Source organism: Stylophora pistillata, chromosome 4, assembly GCF_964205215.1.
Source record: "Stylophora pistillata chromosome 4, jaStyPist1.2, whole genome shotgun sequence".
In the NCBI taxonomy this organism is placed as follows: domain Eukaryota; kingdom Metazoa; phylum Cnidaria; class Anthozoa; order Scleractinia; family Pocilloporidae; genus Stylophora; species Stylophora pistillata.
Genome location: NC_142522.1, coordinates 22,187,882 through 22,205,453, shown reverse-complemented (window position 1 = coordinate 22,205,453; position 17,572 = coordinate 22,187,882). Strand labels below are relative to the sequence as shown.

The following is a 17,572-nucleotide window of genomic DNA, read 5'->3' as shown; positions in this document are numbered from 1 at the left end:
GATCAAAGATCTTTTGGGATATTTTATTTCACCAGATCCGTTTGAGCCCCGCCACTTCAACAATCAGAACAGGTCTTCGTTATAGTCTTAACCCACTCTTCGTCCTTAATTGAGAATATCATAATACATGAAGCGAACAATTTGCCACTAAGTCTGCCCGCCATCAGTTCCACTCTTATAGTCTGAAATCTATTTAAACGAAACTGACACAGAAACAGTGCCCTTCATGGGAGGGCAAGGGGGATAACAAAACTGCCCCCCTTCTCATCGTATACTCAAATGTTTTAAACAAGTGAGCAATTGCTCCGAAAAGCTTTCAAGAAACGCGAAGGAAACCAGAAAGGTAATGGCGTAGTAGGTGCTTAACGAGCTAAGGCATAGTGCATTACGTGGGGAGGGGAAGGCACAATAGACCCTTTCCTCCACTAAAAAACTTTAATTTGTTCTTATTGCTCTCATTGGTCCTTTATTAACTCTATTGAGGAGGATCTTTATGGAGGGGAGAGAGAGAGAGGAATGATCGCTTGGTTAAGTGTAGTAATAGTAATCCGCGTGCACATAGGGCGTTAGGTTTTACATTTTTAATTTTTAAAGTAAACGAGGGTCGCTAGTCACGCGCGCAGTGGGCCAGTGGGCGTGCCCCAAACACGTGCACTTCAAACAAAAACAAAAAGACAACAGCAACAAATTCCTGCCTCTTCTTTTGGCCGTATGAGATCAATGAGTAGAAAAAACTGGTTGCATGATTCCTCACTTCTTTTTCACATTTAAAATCCCAATATAAGAGGCTGCATTATTTTGAAAATCCACCTTGAGACGGTTAAAAAACATTAAATATTTACCCAAAAAACGAGACATATCCGTAGAAAGACACAAAAAATATTTTTAAATACAAAGTAAATTTTGGTTTATTTATTAAAAACTAAACTGGTACTTATGTCGTTAAGTTAGGCCTGAAGACTCAGATGGAGTTTTATAAAGAATTTTTATGATTCATTAGTAATTCTCTTTATTGTCTGCTATACAATTCTTACGATGCAAGTTTCCAGTAATTGGTACTGAATCATCTAATACAGGTAATCCCCTAATTGAAATCTTCTTCTGCATTGCCATCACTTGTCAGCCTGTTATTGTATGTTGTATATTAATGTTGAAAGGAGAAATTCTGTTTTGGTCACTTATTAGCTACTGAAGTTGTACTCCATTGCTTCTCTTGGCTTCTTCTTGGACCTGTCTATTTCCTGTCCCCTTGATGTGGTTCAACGAGAGTTCAAAATTGCAATATGCTTGCTCCAAATTCACAGAGAGAGAACCACCTTCTCATAAATGGAGGTTGATCCCTAGGGGATTATGTTCAGAAAGGTGACAGTTTGAGATGGACTGATGGTATTGGACATTAAGCATGCAAGCTAGAGCTGTTTGTAGGATATTGTATGGTCTACATACTGAAAACATGCATTCTTATCTTGAATTATTTACAAGATACAACCAATAGTGCAAACAAGTCATGTCTTAATTGAGTCAATTTTTGTTAAAAGTGCAATAGTCATTGCAATTTAAAACAAAAAATAATTATTTTTTAACATTTCCACATGCAAACTATTTGTTTATTCTTGGTTACCTTGGACACTAGCAGCTGGTAAACGGATCACTGAAAAAAAGTTGTCAGTTTAGTCATAAACAAGGCAATATTTCTGAGGGGAAATTGCTTACATTTAAAACTATGCAAGGCAAGTTCTGAGCACAGAAACTGTGCATGACTACAGCATATAATGGCAAGTGACATTCACATATCGTACATTGTACCGCTTTATTTTACCAAATGAAAGAGGAGAGTTCCTCTTCTGTATCTTCAGTTGATTGAGCAATGCACTCAAGGAGTGACAAGTACATCAAGGGACATGTAGAAATACACTTAAAAAATTACTGTAAGTATTTAACATAGTCATTTAACAGTACAAAAGGTATTACACTTATGGATTAACATTTAATACCCAAGAATGTATCACAACTTAATTTTCCTCTGATAGTCAAAATCAACAGGTGAGCACAAGATGACATGTACCTGTGACAACTTTCACCTGTAGCTGGCTGTCTTTATACTTTGTTATTGGGATTTGGAGCTTCAAAACATTCTATTCTCTTGAGGACCAATGCAGTCCATTATGTAGAGAAGAGTATAAAGGCAACACAACACTGGTACTGCCAATATACTATTTCCTCAATGGATGTTGTGCATGTGAGGAATATTTTTTTTATACTAGGCTTAGAGATTTAGTTGAAATATTCAGATTTGGCTGTGTACCCAGAGCAAAGTAAAACTTTTGGAGAAACAAGAGGAAAGGAAACATATACAAAGAAATATTAATTTGAAAAAGAAAAATAGAATAGCTAGCTGAGTTTGATTTGATTGCCTACACTGAACATTTCTAAAAACCCTTTTTGTATTGTGATACCCACTTTTCAACACCAGGAAAAATAATTATGTAGGTTTTGCTTATTTAACTCTTTCACTTTCAAGATCTCAGTGTTAATTCTCTTTACTGTCTGCCATACATTACTAATGATATTATCTCTTAGAATACTTGAGTTCATATGAAATATTATTAACCCCTTGTTGATCAATATTACATTTCTAACACTTGTTTCATTAACATAGTGTTGACATTGTTATGGTATCCCGAGTCAACGTGAAAGAGTTAAATAACTGAACATGTATGACAAACAGTTTCCTGAAACAGAAATTCAAGTACAAAATCACTTTTCCATCCTGCTGTAATTTCACCTTTATGCTGTAGCTGGTGCTGAACTACTGTAGATTTCCTTACACAAAACATGAAGGCCTTTTCATCAAAAGAATTACAGCATCTTCATTGCTAATGGAAATGATAAGATGAGTGTGCTACTAAACACAACCATTCCTCATCATTTCCCCTTTGCTACTACATATTAAGCATTTATACTACATCTGATATCTACATTTATTACCCAACTGCAAAAAGTAGAGTACAAGTGAGGAGTGTTAGACTGGTGGGATACGCGTACTGAGCTTCTCTATCCACTTTGCTTTTCCCACATTAAGAAAAACAAGCAGAAACACTTGGCAGAAAACAAAGCAGTTGGATAATAGCTCATTAGACATTTTAGTGTGTAGTATTGCTTTGTATTTTTACTCTATGTTTGTATTTTGACCTGCCCTATGGGGGCATCAAAATACCACACAACTTGTAAAAAATTAATACTCAGTGATACTATACACCAAAACATCTAATAAGATATATGTACACATTATACTAAGCCAATGTTTTGAACCATTTATCGACATTAAGTCATGTTTGCGTCTGTATCCAATGGAGCAAATTTCTTTCACTTTGTTCTCTGATTAAAATAATTCGGAGGTTAGCAGGCACATTTGTCCTGATTTGCCTGCTGGTCTGTGTGCAGTGAGTTGGCTGGCCTGCCTGCCAGTGGTTTGTGCTGCACTCCTGACTCTGCTGCATTAAGATCCAAACTAGTACAAAGCAGATAAACAAAGAGGATGAGGTATTACAAGATAATTTGGTTTTAATAACTGAGTTGATAATGTAAATTAGCCATTGTAAACAGTTTCTAAAGTTGTCAATTTGCACATTAGCCCTTCTACATTTGCTCTTACGAAGGGTTGATGCTTAAAACTCCTCCCAGAGGCCAAATTACATAAACAACACTGTTGATATAACCAAATGCAGACCAAGTATTATTACATAGAATATAAAATGTAATGATAATTGGCTTTTTCTCAAATAACATTAGTGTAGGAGGAAAGCTTGCTTCCAAAAAAAACACTATTAAAAGAAATTCCCACCACATTTCACCATATCTGCATGTACTCCTACAAGATAATTATATTTATTACACAGCAGCCAAAAGATGTGAAGTTTGTTTGAGTGAATTAATGTTCTCACAGTGGAGCTCAAAAGACAAGGGGACATCATATGCTAGTACCATAATTATGCACCCATAAGTGTTTCAGTTGCAGGTGAAACTCTCCTGTCCACATAATAAACAACACTGTACATAATAGAATGAAATACTGTTACATGTGTAACAATAACCTCTGACATACCTTCCATCCTGAATATTTTGGTAAATTTTCTTTGCTGTATCAAGGAATGCATCCTCTACATTTTCACCTCTAAAGAATGAAAACTAGAACTTGTTCATAACCAAAGAATACAATGCTGAGGACTGGACTGTTGAGGAGTTGCATAATCATGAGATAGTAGAGTAAATTAAACGTTACTCCTTTTAAATAATATTTATAACTAACACCCTTACGTTTTTGCACTTGCTTCGCAATACAGAAGTCCTGTAGGGATAGAGATAATTGGGTTAAAATTGGGACAAATTTCACGAGAGCAAAACCACTCCAGACAGTGTTTATTGTACATGTGGATTCCTTTTAAACCCTTCCTTTTACACACTCAGTGACCAATAAGTAATTTCTCTTAACAAAATCAATAAATTAACACTGTTTGATTTGACACCAAAATTCTCTTGGCTAAGTCATAAAATGTATGGCAGGCAGTGAAGAGAATTTATATTGCAATCTTGGAAGTAAAAGGGTTAAAATGGCTCACCATTCTCCTCAGCAAATTGTTTGGCTTCTTCATACGTCACATCTCTCTGTTGTGATAAGAACAAGAAACAATGGCAGACTAAGGACACACACACACACACACACATGTACATGTACAGCCGTACATTGAGGTTAAAATCTGACAGAAGGAGAAATGGCAAGTATCAAAATACAGACAGATAGACAAATGCTTGATTGATTTATTACCTGACTGATTAATTTGAAATTAAATATGTGTACTGACCTGTGCATCTAGGTCTGACTTGTTCCCAATTAGAAATATCACCTGAAAGTAATCAACAAAAACTGTCAAAAAAGGGAACAACTTCATGTGCTACAAAACGGAAATTAAATGTTATTAATAGTGACACAAAATTTCTTTTTTTCTAAACAATAAAAAGTTTTCTTTTCAAGTATTCATTTCACAACCTTAATAAATCATCATCACAGAGTTAATTAGTCCTTTATAAATCACAAATTAAATTGATCTATGACATAAAACTGTTTGCTGTTTTCCTGTTTAGGTTTTGGTTCCTTTATCACCCTTTCAATTCATTCCAGTACTTCTTACTATCTCTGATTAAAACCGTTCAGTACACCATGTACCCTGTTTTAACAATAAAGGGCAAGTTTGATTATCATAGTGCAAAGCGAGTCACTTTTGTGTGCCTTATTGCAAACCATGTAAATTACAACTCACTGTGTTTGGGTTTGTTAAATTTCTTGCATCTGTGAGCCAACTACTTAAATGATTGTAAGTACTTCTCCTATGAAAGAGGAACACACAAAGAAACAATGTTAATAATTGTGTAAAATATATATTTTTTAAGTATCAGAGGTACGGGTAACTGGTTGTTGTCATTACGAATGTTACCTAACCAAGATTGTTTTAAGTGAAACAAATTCCCCATCATTGCTTTCTGATCGTTCTTTTCTCTCACTACACTCATGTCTACAATCACAGGTACCCCCCTCTACATGAGCCTTCATCAACTTGCCATGCATCATGGTCTGACATTCACAGAAAACATTATGTAACATACCATAAACATTACTCCAGCAGAGAAAAATATACAGGTGTACATGCACACACACATCCACCAAAAGGAAATCAATTCTTACCTTGTAATATCATACACCATAAGGGCACCAGCTGCACCACGGTAATAACTTCTCGTTACAGCTCTGAAAAATTCATCATTGCAAAGAAGTTGTACTGATTACTGGTTAGTACATATTCTTTGGGTCACAAGAAGCCATTTCTGAGATGGACTAGTGCTCCATCTTAAAAAGACAGGAAAGGAGAAGATGATTATTCATTCTCACGACCAGAGTTTCTGTAAGGGTCTCTGCCTGTTGTGATATAGCCTCTCCGAAAATACACTAAGGCTCTTGGTACAAATAGCAATGGGACAGGTGAAGGAAAAAGTATGGGTGAGTACAAGGGCCAAACAGGTTTAACCCTTTCCAATCTAACATTAGTATTTATATTCTCCATACTGTTCTTGTTACAATTCCTATGGTTCTGATGAAGAGAATTTGTTTGACAATCAGGAGCTTCTTAAATTGGTGATTATTTACTTTATTCTCGTGACCTTTATAATTGATTCCAGGGTGCTACAGTAAGGACAAATTAGAAGCAAATCACTCTTAAGGTTAAAGGGTTAAGACAATTTAACACACCTAAATCTCTCTTGTCCAGCTGTATCCCAAATTTGAAGTTTGATCTTCTGGCCTGATACTTCAATTATTCTTGTTCCAAACTCTACACCAATGGTGTGTGGACAATCTGCCATAACTATCAGAAGCAAACAACACTTGTGTTAACTTACACACTTGCATAGTTAACAAGGTTTAGCTTTAGTACACTGCTATTAGAACTGATGAGAAACTCTCTCTTAAATAGAGCAGCAGACAAATAAAAATTACTAAGCATCTATTGAAATCAACGAAATAAATATTTTCCTTGGGTAGGCACCCTGTATAGGTCTGAGTGTCCCGTTCCTGCCCATCCCTTTTGGGCTTTAATTTTTTATGTATGTATATTTTCATTTTGATCTTGCCCAATAAAGCTTGACGTATATACATACATGCCATACAGAGGATGAAAACCAACCACAGAGTAGAACTGAGACAATACAATATGCCATTCTTTGTTGTAGCCAATAAAAGTCTGGGTTTACATGGCCTTCTGTTGGAACATTGTTGCTTGCAGAGTCTGCACAATTAAATTGTTACAAGAGACTTTCAAAATCAAAATAAAACTGTCTAGTTACATTTCTTTTCTGTAAATTGGTGAAGTAGACAGGATTTGCCTACACCCATATCTCCTGCAAAAAATTAAACAAAAAGTAATTTACAATGAACCCTCATAGTGCATGTATCCCTCAGTTTACTGCTTTTCTGATAAAATACAAACTGATTATAATAATTACTATCAACAGAAACTTTAATCTCAAAATAAATTAATGTAAACAACTTTACTCCTATTTAGGCCTAAAATTTGAGATCATAAAAATAATTGTTTGTGAAAATATTAATTTGTTTAAAATCCTCTGTTGTAAAAGAAGCTTTGTCATCTCTAGATACCTAAATACTTTCATTTAAATTATGACATTTCGTATATCAAGAAAAAGTTATTAATGCTGAGTGAGGACTGACTGAACTGTAAAATGATCAGCCTTTCATAAGCAAATGATCAAAGTTTGGCCGCTAATGCATGCCAAAACATTCCTCCTTAAAAATTAATCGTCACCACGAAGGTAAAGTCCCTAACAGAATTCTTAAAGTAGTTCTCCACACAATGTAACAGAAAATACAGTGAAGAAAATTAACGACAAAGTTCACGTAACTAGCAAAAAAGACGACACGAAATTTGGTTCTTTCAAAATACACACGGAAGGCTTACCGATAATTATGTATTTGAATATATAGGAGTAGTTGTAAGGTCCCGTTGCTGCCATGATCGGGAAGCTAAAAGACAAAAGAAGAATCTACAAGAGGCTTCCTTTAAGGAAAAAGTGCATCGTTCATAAATGACCTCCCAAAGACGGAAATGTGTTGTGCACTTTCAAAAGGAAATACTACTAGAATTTTCTTCAACCTACGATTCCTGTACGGCTCTAGTTTCTATATGAAATACAAGATATAATTACGTATGATGCACGTTCAGAACTTCATATATTCATTGTATCTCAAGATATAATTAGTAGATTTATCGCAATAAGAATTCAACGTGTTTCTGAAATAACATCTGCTGACATACAAGAGGATTTCGTTAGAGCTAACACGTGAAAAATGTGCGGTCAATAAAGAGCAGGGAGAAGCCTGATGTTACCCACCCCCTTGAGAAAAGAACAGATTTGCGTTGCACCACAGGAAGATCACTGGGGCTCAAAAAAAAGAGCAGAAGATACATGAACCGTGTAAACTACAGCTCCGTTTAAGACTCCTTACCTCGCCAATTAATGAAAATACAAAAGCAAAATCCGGAAGACGAAGATGAGAAATATGGCGGATCCCGTGATTCGAAAATATCCCGATGAGCCAAAAGCATTCTGGGTATACCAAATCGGAAACTTTTCGAAAATACCGAGCTATAATCGATAGAAACGAAGATAGTTCGATGCAAAATTATAAGTACGCGGCAGCAAAGCTTGCATTATTATCAACAATGGTGGGTGAAGCTGGACGGCGGTCATCGCGGGTAGTAGCGAACCACATCTGCCGAGTACATGGAAGATGAGTTCAGTTTGGAAGCGCTTGCAACGTGTAGGGAAAAAGGCGTCAAAGTTCCAGTTCACGGCTTCATATCAGTCTCTGACTGTTGAGTGTGTTCGAGGTGGAAAATGGTAAGAACTCACCAGAATCTAACTAAACCTTTAGATTTCCCCGGCCTATCGTTATTATGTTTATGTCCATATTTCAAAATACGCTCTAACGTGATCATCCTTATTAATTCCTGAAACTTCCCCACCACTGAGTGCTGAAAGTGCTATGTTTTTACGTCCACCATGATTTTACGAGTTTTGAAGAAACGTTCATCGGGATAATCAGAGAAAATCAAAGCACCCAAGGGTGTATATTATTATAATTCCTTCCGTTTTTAAGTAGAAAATGAAACAAGCTTTCACGTGATTTTCAGTCTCTCTTGTAGTTATCTGTGTAAATTAATTCGTTAGCTTGTGTTTTAATTGTGCTCTTTTTAAATTTTATAGTACTGGCAATATTTTTTTTTCTGATCTTTCTTCGTCACATGCGCGCACTCCTTCGTAATTTGCGATGCGAGAAACCTTAAGACATGTGTCTACAAGTTGATTTCAGTTAAACATAAGAAGATAAAAGCGGATTCAGACCGAAAATAAATTATTTGTTTCCGATGAAAGAAGGAAGAATGAAGCTATTTGTTAGTTCGTTTCATTTTCTCCTGAACAAAAATAAACTATTATCATTTTGTGCTGTTTGACGTGAAGGATGTTTATGGGAATGCAATTATCCAGGTGTTGAATCAATACCATTTATTTGTCAGTGGAATGCAAATTTTTGACAATTGTGAATATCCGAAAATAGATTTAATGTTTGGTATTGATGGTCCTAAACTCTGGGAATTCAGGAAACATGTATAAGCTATAAATAGTTTGATCTACCAGGTTGAAGGTTAATGTTTATATAAACAAGCTTCATCTTACCTAATTTTATTTTGAAGTTACTGATTTTTAACCTTTTGGACTCTGAAGAATGTTGTAAGCCACTTGCAGAAATACAAGACAGTACAATCCATAGTTTTTGTGCTGCTAACACTCTTCCTGTTCTTGAGACTTACAGTAACTGTACTTTACTTACACCAGAAACAAAGGACAACAAATTTGCACCAATGATAATATTAAACCTTAACATATTGATTGCAAGTTTTCAATTTTTAATAAAATCATCATTATCATTATTGCTACATGTAGTAAAAAATTTCAAATGAACACAGTTAAAATTTCAAATTATCTAATAAGTTAAATGTTATAAAGAATGAGTCTCCTTGATAAAAACCTCTTTGAAAATTATCATCTATAGGCAGCCAAACAAACTTATTGTGGTGTGGACAAGAAGAAAAAGAAGAAAACTTTCCAAGGTAATTTTTGCTTTTAGTACTTTAATTTTAGATAGCAATGTTGTATTTGCTCTGGGATTGTGACTTTCAATAACAAATTAACTATATGCACAACAGTTTCTTTCTAACAGTCATTATTGAAAGCAAATACTGGTATACAAAAATAACTTTTTTTCTTAAGCCTACATGTATATATTATGCTCTGAAAGGTAGGTGCGTCTAAGAGGAAGACATACTACACATCTACATTGACCCAGTCAATTTCACATTGGCAAAAATGGACTTGTCAAGCCCACATCATCACTGATGTACATTTTTTAATGTTTTCCTTTTATTTATGACATTTTTTACAATTTTAATTAATAAACAGTACTAGTCTCGTGTTGCAGTCAGTGTGTTAGTTTACCACCATATAACTTTTCATAAGGAATAGTACATGAATAGAACTGAGTGGATTCCTATTTGGTCTGTCACTATATGAGTGATTTGCAAAAACATGAGTTGTTAATCATAAGTGCAATTAAAGCCAGAATTGGACAACACAAATTACATGACAAAATTCAATAAACAAATTAGCCATAGGCTATAAAAATAGCAATTAAAAGGCTGTCTGCTTAAGAACTGACCACTCGAATTTCGGCTGATCACAGAATTCCTCAAATTTTTACTGTGAGATATTTGATCTATTCTATCGGCAAAAATTGTATTTATTTGGTTGATAATGCTATTTTTTCAAATCTTTTGGTAATGAGATGTGAGGACCGTCAAAAAACAATGGAAATTATAATTATATTTCAGAGTTAATTTTCAGTGTTTTACTGGAGGCTCTAAAAGCTTACGCCTTTGTTCAAATAGCATAAATCGGACATGTGGTATCATTTTACATCTCTTCTTTGATTAATAGCTGTCATGTATTACTTAAGAACTACACACCCCAAACAATATGGCGGTTCGGTAAGTAAAAGACTGTTTAATAATGCGTCATGCGTGCGCATGAGCAAACCATATATGGTAGCACACAACATACAACACACTGGAAAGCCATAACATTTCCTCCACACATAAAACGATCTGTCCCTAGTTTTTAAAACAAGCCCTAAAATACAATTTCAAGGAAAACATTAAATAAACCAACAGTGTCCGGTAACCACAGTTCGAAAGGTAAAAACGACCCTTAAACAAAGAAAACGAACAGAATAAAACAAAGTTCAGAGATCAAGCCTCTGTGGGGCCCTGCGAACTCTCTGAGGGTGTTGTCGCATTTTGACCATCGGACTAGCTGTAGCTGGTTTAGCATCAGGAGGGTCAGGTACCGTAGGTGTGGAAACAGGAACCATCTTTGGTTGATCTTTTTCGAAACATCCTGGAGCTGTGCCACCCTTAGTGGTTGGAGTACTTGATGTAATCGGGGTCAGTGGTGTGTTGGCCACTTCAGGTTGGCTGACTTCAACACTACAGTCGGCGTCAGTGCTTTCAACTGAGTGCCCAACTGCCGTTGGTCTCAACTGATCAATATGTCGGCGCCAGATCAGTCCCGGTGCCACCTGTACCTCATACATCAGCGGACCTGTCTTGTTAACGATCAGCCCTGGACGCCACTTCAGATCCCCTCGATAATCCCGTGACATAACTGAGTCACCAATCTCTAACTGGCGATACTGTTTACCCTTGTCAATCGCTGCCTTAATGCTCTGCTGGTGTTGTTGGTTAACCATCTTACGGTTTAAGTTAGGTTTCACCAAATCTAGGAGAGTACGCAATGGTCTTCCCAGGAGTAACTGTGCTGGGCTCTCACCGGTGGTGGAGTGTGGAGTGTTCCTGTAAGCTATGAGAAACTTCGCCAACTTCTCCCTCACTGGCTTGGGGCTTTGATGCATGGAACACAGAGCCTGTTTGAAAGTTTGTACTGTCCTTTCCGCAAGACCATTCGTCGCTGGATGGTACGGTGCTGAAGTTATATGGCGGATGCCATTGGACTTGACGAATGTCTGGAATTCCTCAGAAACAAACTGTGTACCATTGTCACTGACTATCTGTTCCGGAATTCCAAATCTGGCGAACAAATCGCGTAGAATTTCGATAGTCGAACTTGAAGAAGTTGACTTGACTGGAATCACTTCTGGCCACTTGGTGTGTGCGTCGACAACCGCTAAGAACATCGAGTTCTGAAATGGCCCTGCGTAGTCGATGTGTATACGTTGCCATGGTGTAGTGGCCCACTCCCACGGATGTAGTGGTGTTTTAGCAGGCATCTTCTGGTTTTGCTGACACCCGCTGCAGCCTTTCGCTAGCTCTTCCAGATGACCATTGATATTAGGCCACCATACGTAGCTCCTCGCGAGTGCTTTCATTTTGACCATGCCCAGATGCCCATCATGCAGTTCCTCTAACACTCTGCTTTGTAACTTATTGGGAACTACCACTCTCATTCCCCATAGGATGCAGCCTTGGTGAACTGTCAGTTCATTGCGTCGCTCGTAATAAGGCTTGTCTCCCTCCACACGAGTAGACCATCCTTTCACGATAGAATCATGTATCCTCGCTAGGACAACGTCACGACGTGTTTCTCTTGCCACTGCTTCACTGGTTATAGGTAATGGCACAAACTGAGAGGCGTGGAACACCTCTGCTGAATCCACCTCCAAGTCTTCAAGCTCTTTCTGCTGGAGAGGGAGCCGCGACAGTCTATCGGCATTGCAGTGTTTGGTTGTACTCTTATACTCGATGGTATAGTCGAACCCGGACAAGAACAATGCATAACGCTGAAGCCTTGCAGCAGTCATGGCTGGAACTCCCTTTCCTGGGTGGAAGATGGCAGTGAGGGGCTTGTGATCTGTAATGAGCATAAATCGTCTCCCATAGAGGTAAACATGAAATCGTTTCACCCCCCACACAATGGACAATGCCTCCTTGTCTATCTGTGCATACCGACGTTCAGTCTTGGTCAACGATCGGGACGCAAAAGCTACCGGCCTTTCGCTACCATCGGACATGACGTGTGAAAGAACCGCGCCGATGCCAGTTGGTGAAGCATCACATGCAAGCCTAACCGGTAATGCTGGGTCATAGTGTGTTAGCACCTGCTCAGATGTAATCATACGCTTAGCCTCAGTGAAGGCTCGCTCACACCGTTCAGTCCACTGCCATTCGTTGTTTTGCTCTAACAACTGGTGAAGTTGGTGGAGAACTGTAGATGCATTGGGCAAGAAACGGTTGTAATAGTTTACGAGCCCTAAAAATGAGCGAAGCTGTGACACATTCTCAGGTCTTGGTGCACTGACCACTGCTTCAATCTTCTCTTGTGTCTTGTGTAGACCTTCCTTATCGATCTCATGCCCACAAAACTGAACTCTATCTCTGAAGAACTCGCACTTCTCCTTGTTAGCCTTCAGACCCACATCTTGTAATCGCTTGAGTACACTCTCCAGGTTCTCCAAATGTTCTTCATCAGTTTTGCCTGTGACAATCATGTCATCAAGGATGCACTGGGTCCCAGGTATTCCCTGTAAAACCTGGTCTATGGCACGCTGCCAAATGGCTGGAGACGAAGAGATGCCAAAGACTAAGCGATTGTATCGAAAAAGGCCCTTGTGTGTATTAATCGTAAGGAGTTCCTTGGATCTTTCGGTTACTTCCATCTGGTGATAAGCTTGGCGAAGGTCAAGTTTGCTGAAATGTCTACCGCCAGCCAAATTTGCAAAAATATCCTCTATACGTGGCAGAGGGTACTGTTCTGCAAGAAGTACTGGGTTCACTGAGACCTTAAAATCGCCACAAACTCGTACCGATCTGTTTCGCTTGACTACTGGGACAATTGGGGTCGCCCATTCACTGTATTCTACTTTAGAGAGAATACCTTCCTTCTCTAAGCGTGTCAATTCTGCTTCTACTTTGGGGCGGAGTGCGTATGGCACTTGGCGTGGTTTATGAAAGCTGGACTGGCAGCCTTCCTCAACCTTCAAATCTGCCTTGTAGCCTTTAAGTGTGCCCAGATTTTCGGAGAATACAGACTCGTACTTCTGTAGTAACTGATCCACTTTGCGTGCCATACCCCCTTCTGAAGTCTTGCTAAGCTTAAGGGTTTTGATTTTACCCCAGTTCAGTTGAATTTTGGACAGCCAGTCATGCCCAAACAGTGCTGGTCCCTGCGTCTCAACAACTTGTAGGTTTAACTCTTTTTCCTGGCCCTTGAACTTAACATTACATGTCATCTCTCCCTTAGGTGTGATTTTCTGCCCAGTGTAGGTTTTAAGTGTCACAAGGCTCTTTGAAAGTTTCACATGATTAAAATGTTCCTTATATAGTTTGTATGGAAGTACAGACACCGCTGACCCTGTGTCTAGTTCCATCTTGACCACCTTTCCCTGTATTTCGGGGTTGACCCATATTACGTGATCCTTGTCACCCACATTATTAACCTCAAGGGATGCCAAATAATCATCGCTGTCCCCGTCATCACTGTCTACATAATTTACTGGGGGTTGGGAAGCTTGTGTCTCTTTTTTCTTTGATTTACAAGCCCTCACAATGTGACCAGTCTTGTTACAGTGGTGGCATTTTTCTTTCTTGAATGGACAACTTTTGTGATCATGAATTCCCAAACAGCGGTAGCAACTTTGATCACCCGTTCTCTTGGGGGAAAAAGAACCCTTTTTCTCTGAAAGCTTGGCTTCTCTCATGAATTTAAGCTTCTTGCCTGGCTTTGATTTGGCTAATAAATCGATTGATTCTGATGCTTTATTCCCCTGGAGAGCTTCAACATCCTTGTAAGATTGCTCAATAGCTAAGCACTTTGCAACAGCAATGTCAAATGTCAGTTCCTCAAGCTTAAGTTTCAAAAGCTCTGACATCATTCTCTTATCTCGAATACCCGAAACCAGTCTATCTCTAAGCCTTTCCAAACGCATGGCGTCGTTAAATTTGCAATCCGTAGCTAGATGTTTTAAAACAGCAACATATTGACTCACCGTTTCTCCTGTGTTACGTGCTCGGTTGTCAAACTCATACCTGGCTACTAAAGCAGACTTCTGTGGCTTCAATTGTTCGCGGAGACGCTCTACGATTGCGTTGTACGTGAGAGAATCTTCTCCTAACAAGGTCGGAGCCATCAAGTCTTTCGCCAGTTGGTACGTTTCAGTGGGAAGATTGGTTAACAGAATGGCTTTCTTCTGTTTCGCGTCGGTCACTCCATTGGCCACGAAGAAGAATCCTAACTGTTCTGTATACGCCTCGAAGTCAGTTCCCACAGTGAACTTTTGAACTTTTCCGATGTTACGAACTGGATTTGGTGCCGTATTTGCATCGCTGGCCATCGTGGACGTTGTGTGGATTTAGTTTAGGGATGTCTTCACTTTTAGCAGCAAAAAGGTCCCTCAATATCCGGTCCTCGTCGCCAAAATTGTCATGTATTACTTAAGAACTACAAATGTTATGGCTTTCCAGTGTGTTGTATGTTGTGTGCTACCATATATGGTTTGCTCATGCGCACGCATGACGCATTATTAAACAGTCTTTTACTTACCGAACCGCCATATTGTTTGGGGTGTGTAGTTCTTAAGTAATACATGACAATAGCAAAATATGTAAATTCTGACCAAACAGTTAGGTCCTACAGGCCTTGTTGTAAATGAAAAATTCTTTCCACTCGAGGAGGGTCAGCTCCATATTGTTGTCATCCCATATTGTTGTCATCAGCCCCATATTGTTGTCATCCATTGTTGTCCATAAGACAACAAACAATAGTGACAGTGAATAAGCAAATGGTCTTTTTGCCTGTTCTGACCCAGGGTGCAATATGGTGTTCAAGAAATTCAGTGAATTAGAAAGTCACTTTGATGTAGGGGTAATTTCTTTTGAAATTCTGATACAGTGTATGACAAACTCAGAAGAGACTGGTTGGAGAAATTCGTCAATGTTAATGACAGGAAATCAACCGCACACCAGTAGAATCTAGTGACAAGCCAGGGTTCGACATCTCCGCTAGCCCAAGGCTTGTAAAAATTTGGTCGGGCTAGTAAAAAACCACATTTATTGATTTAATAGCCTGCTGGCTAGTAGAAAAATTGAAAGAAATTATATATAATTAGTTTACATGAAGCTCACAGTTGATTAAAAAAATCAAGAAAGTTTAAATTGGAATGATAATAACAATAAAGAAACGTATCTACATTCGGCAGAGCTTAACTGTAAGTGGCAGTGACAAAGAATGTAAATATTTTCCTATTGGTATGTTAGCACGTAGGCCGCTAGGGCATTAATATTATTAGATAATATACATACCTACATACATATGTTACTTGACCACTTCCCATAGGGGCTTTTCAGAGCCAATATTCCCACCCATCCCACCCCAGGGGAGGACATCCACCACACAGTAATCTCGTGCGTAGGAAATTAACATCTCCTACCCCTAACCCTGCAGAAGACGGGGCCTACGGTTTATTCGTCCTTATCCGAGAAGACTAGAATATCTATCCATTTTTTGATTATAGAAAGGTAGCAAATTCTCCTCACTTATTTTAAGACCATGAGTATTGGTCCGGCCGGGACTCGAACCCTTGACCACCCGCACAACACAATCGGGCACTCTAACCAATTGAGCTAACCGGGAGGCGGTTAGAAAGGCATAGATAATATGAGAACAGCAAGAAACCCAGATAGTTCCGACATGTTTGAAAGGAAGGACTGGCAAATGGAGACTGAAGTGTTGGGGTTTTTCTTGAGACTGGTGACTGTAAGAAGACAAGGCAGCCGAGAAATTGAGGTGGAGGTAGTTTATGCAGAGGAAGAGGAGCAAGAAAAACGTAAAATGTTGGAAAATGTTGCCAGCCAGCTTGGTCTAAACCATCCCATAATGCTTTCATGACCTCTCACACAATAAGAAACTTGAAACTTTCAGTGTTGTCATGCATAAGGAGATGCTTAATAAATTTTTTGAGATTCTGTATGGTTGCCGAGATAGGAAAGAAGATCTGGTGACTAAACTTTCCACATTCTTAGAGGGATATGACTTTAACTGATAGGAAAAAGTCTAAACTTTTTAATAAGAATGTCGAACATTGTTTGACCCATTTTGGTAAGGACTGGTTTGGTGTACACAGGGTTTCAAGTACTTTTTTCAAACATATTAAGGAATAGAGCTTTTCTTTTTTGATAGAAGAGCGACTAATTGATAAAACAAAGAAAATAATAGAAAAATAAGAGAAAAATGGTTTAAAAATAGAAGCATAGCTGCAAATTCTTCCACTGACTCAATTGGTTGATATTTTGAAATCCTATGTAATTTACGAAATTCAAGAGGTCGGTTCTTACATGGACAGCCTCTTAACTCAGAAAAATGCACCACAAAAGTGGGCACTTATACTCTTCAAATTGACAGGCACGATGTGTACACTGACCTATTACACTGTCTATTACACAAGCATGACATGTTTATTGTCCCATTTGAGCTTAGAATGGGTTGGGTTGGTGTTACCTGATCATATTAAAAAAGTTTGTCACAGTTCTGATTAAAATGCCACCCTAATGGTTGGACAATGATCAATGTAAGATGAAATTGGACCATCAATCATTAATTCTACTTGATTATTTCAACTGTACAGCCAATGTCATGGCAACCAGGAATCAGCAACCCTTTCCGTGGGATCATTGTTTGGCCGGAGCCAGAACCTGTTGACATCACTGTTACTCTTTACAAGGTACGTGTACATGTGAGGCGGTTTTTAAGATGACTGAGCTAATCAAAAATCAGACAGTGAAGAGGTTTTTGTAATACTCTTGGGCTAAGCTGGGCACAGGTTTAATACCTATCATGGATTAGTTACATGCAAATACCATGACACATGTAGTATGTT

The 17,572-nt window shown here is 38.4% G+C and overlaps 3 protein-coding genes across 5 annotated transcripts in view; 2 read left to right on the top strand and 1 right to left on the bottom strand.

The window, feature by feature from the left end:
- Positions 1 to 996, top strand: part of LOC111323669 (BRO1 domain-containing protein BROX) — a 20,288-nt gene extending 19,292 nt beyond the window's left edge. For both annotated transcript variants that reach the window (XM_022927075.2, XM_022927061.2), the window contains one exon: positions 1 to 996. This exon is cut by the window's left edge and continues 741 nt beyond it. The gene's annotated coding sequence lies outside the window, so the exon portion shown is untranslated.
- A 795-nt stretch (positions 997 to 1,791) lies between these two features.
- LOC111323653 (ras-related protein Rab-14) lies at positions 1,792 to 8,179 on the bottom strand. 2 transcript variants are annotated; one of them, XM_022927060.2, is made up of 11 exons: positions 8,075 to 8,179; positions 7,527 to 7,591; positions 6,895 to 6,948; positions 6,302 to 6,416; positions 5,741 to 5,803; positions 5,319 to 5,385; positions 4,863 to 4,904; positions 4,620 to 4,665; positions 4,318 to 4,348; positions 4,106 to 4,174; positions 1,792 to 3,511 (listed from the first exon to the last, which is right to left on the bottom strand). In XM_022927060.2, exons 2-11 carry the CDS (start codon positions 7,579 to 7,581, stop codon positions 3,400 to 3,402), a joined length of 654 nt encoding a protein of 217 aa, XP_022782795.1. In that variant the 5' UTR covers positions 7,582 to 7,591; positions 8,075 to 8,179; the 3' UTR covers positions 1,792 to 3,399. The 2 variants fall into 2 exon arrangements, with proteins under 2 accessions (XP_022782795.1, XP_088615188.1); XM_088759062.1 differs by having other exon boundaries at positions 7,527 to 7,611; positions 8,075 to 8,142.
- A 94-nt stretch (positions 8,180 to 8,273) lies between these two features.
- The window catches only part of LOC111323655 (uncharacterized), a 30,595-nt gene continuing 21,296 nt past the window's right edge, over positions 8,274 to 17,572 (top strand). The window contains exons 1-3 of the mRNA XM_022927062.2: positions 8,274 to 8,469; positions 9,683 to 9,740; positions 17,321 to 17,416. Coding sequence (XP_022782797.2) covers positions 8,360 to 8,469; positions 9,683 to 9,740; positions 17,321 to 17,416 — 264 coding nt within the window. The 5' untranslated portion in view covers positions 8,274 to 8,359. The remainder of the gene's footprint in view (positions 8,470 to 9,682; positions 9,741 to 17,320; positions 17,417 to 17,572) is intronic.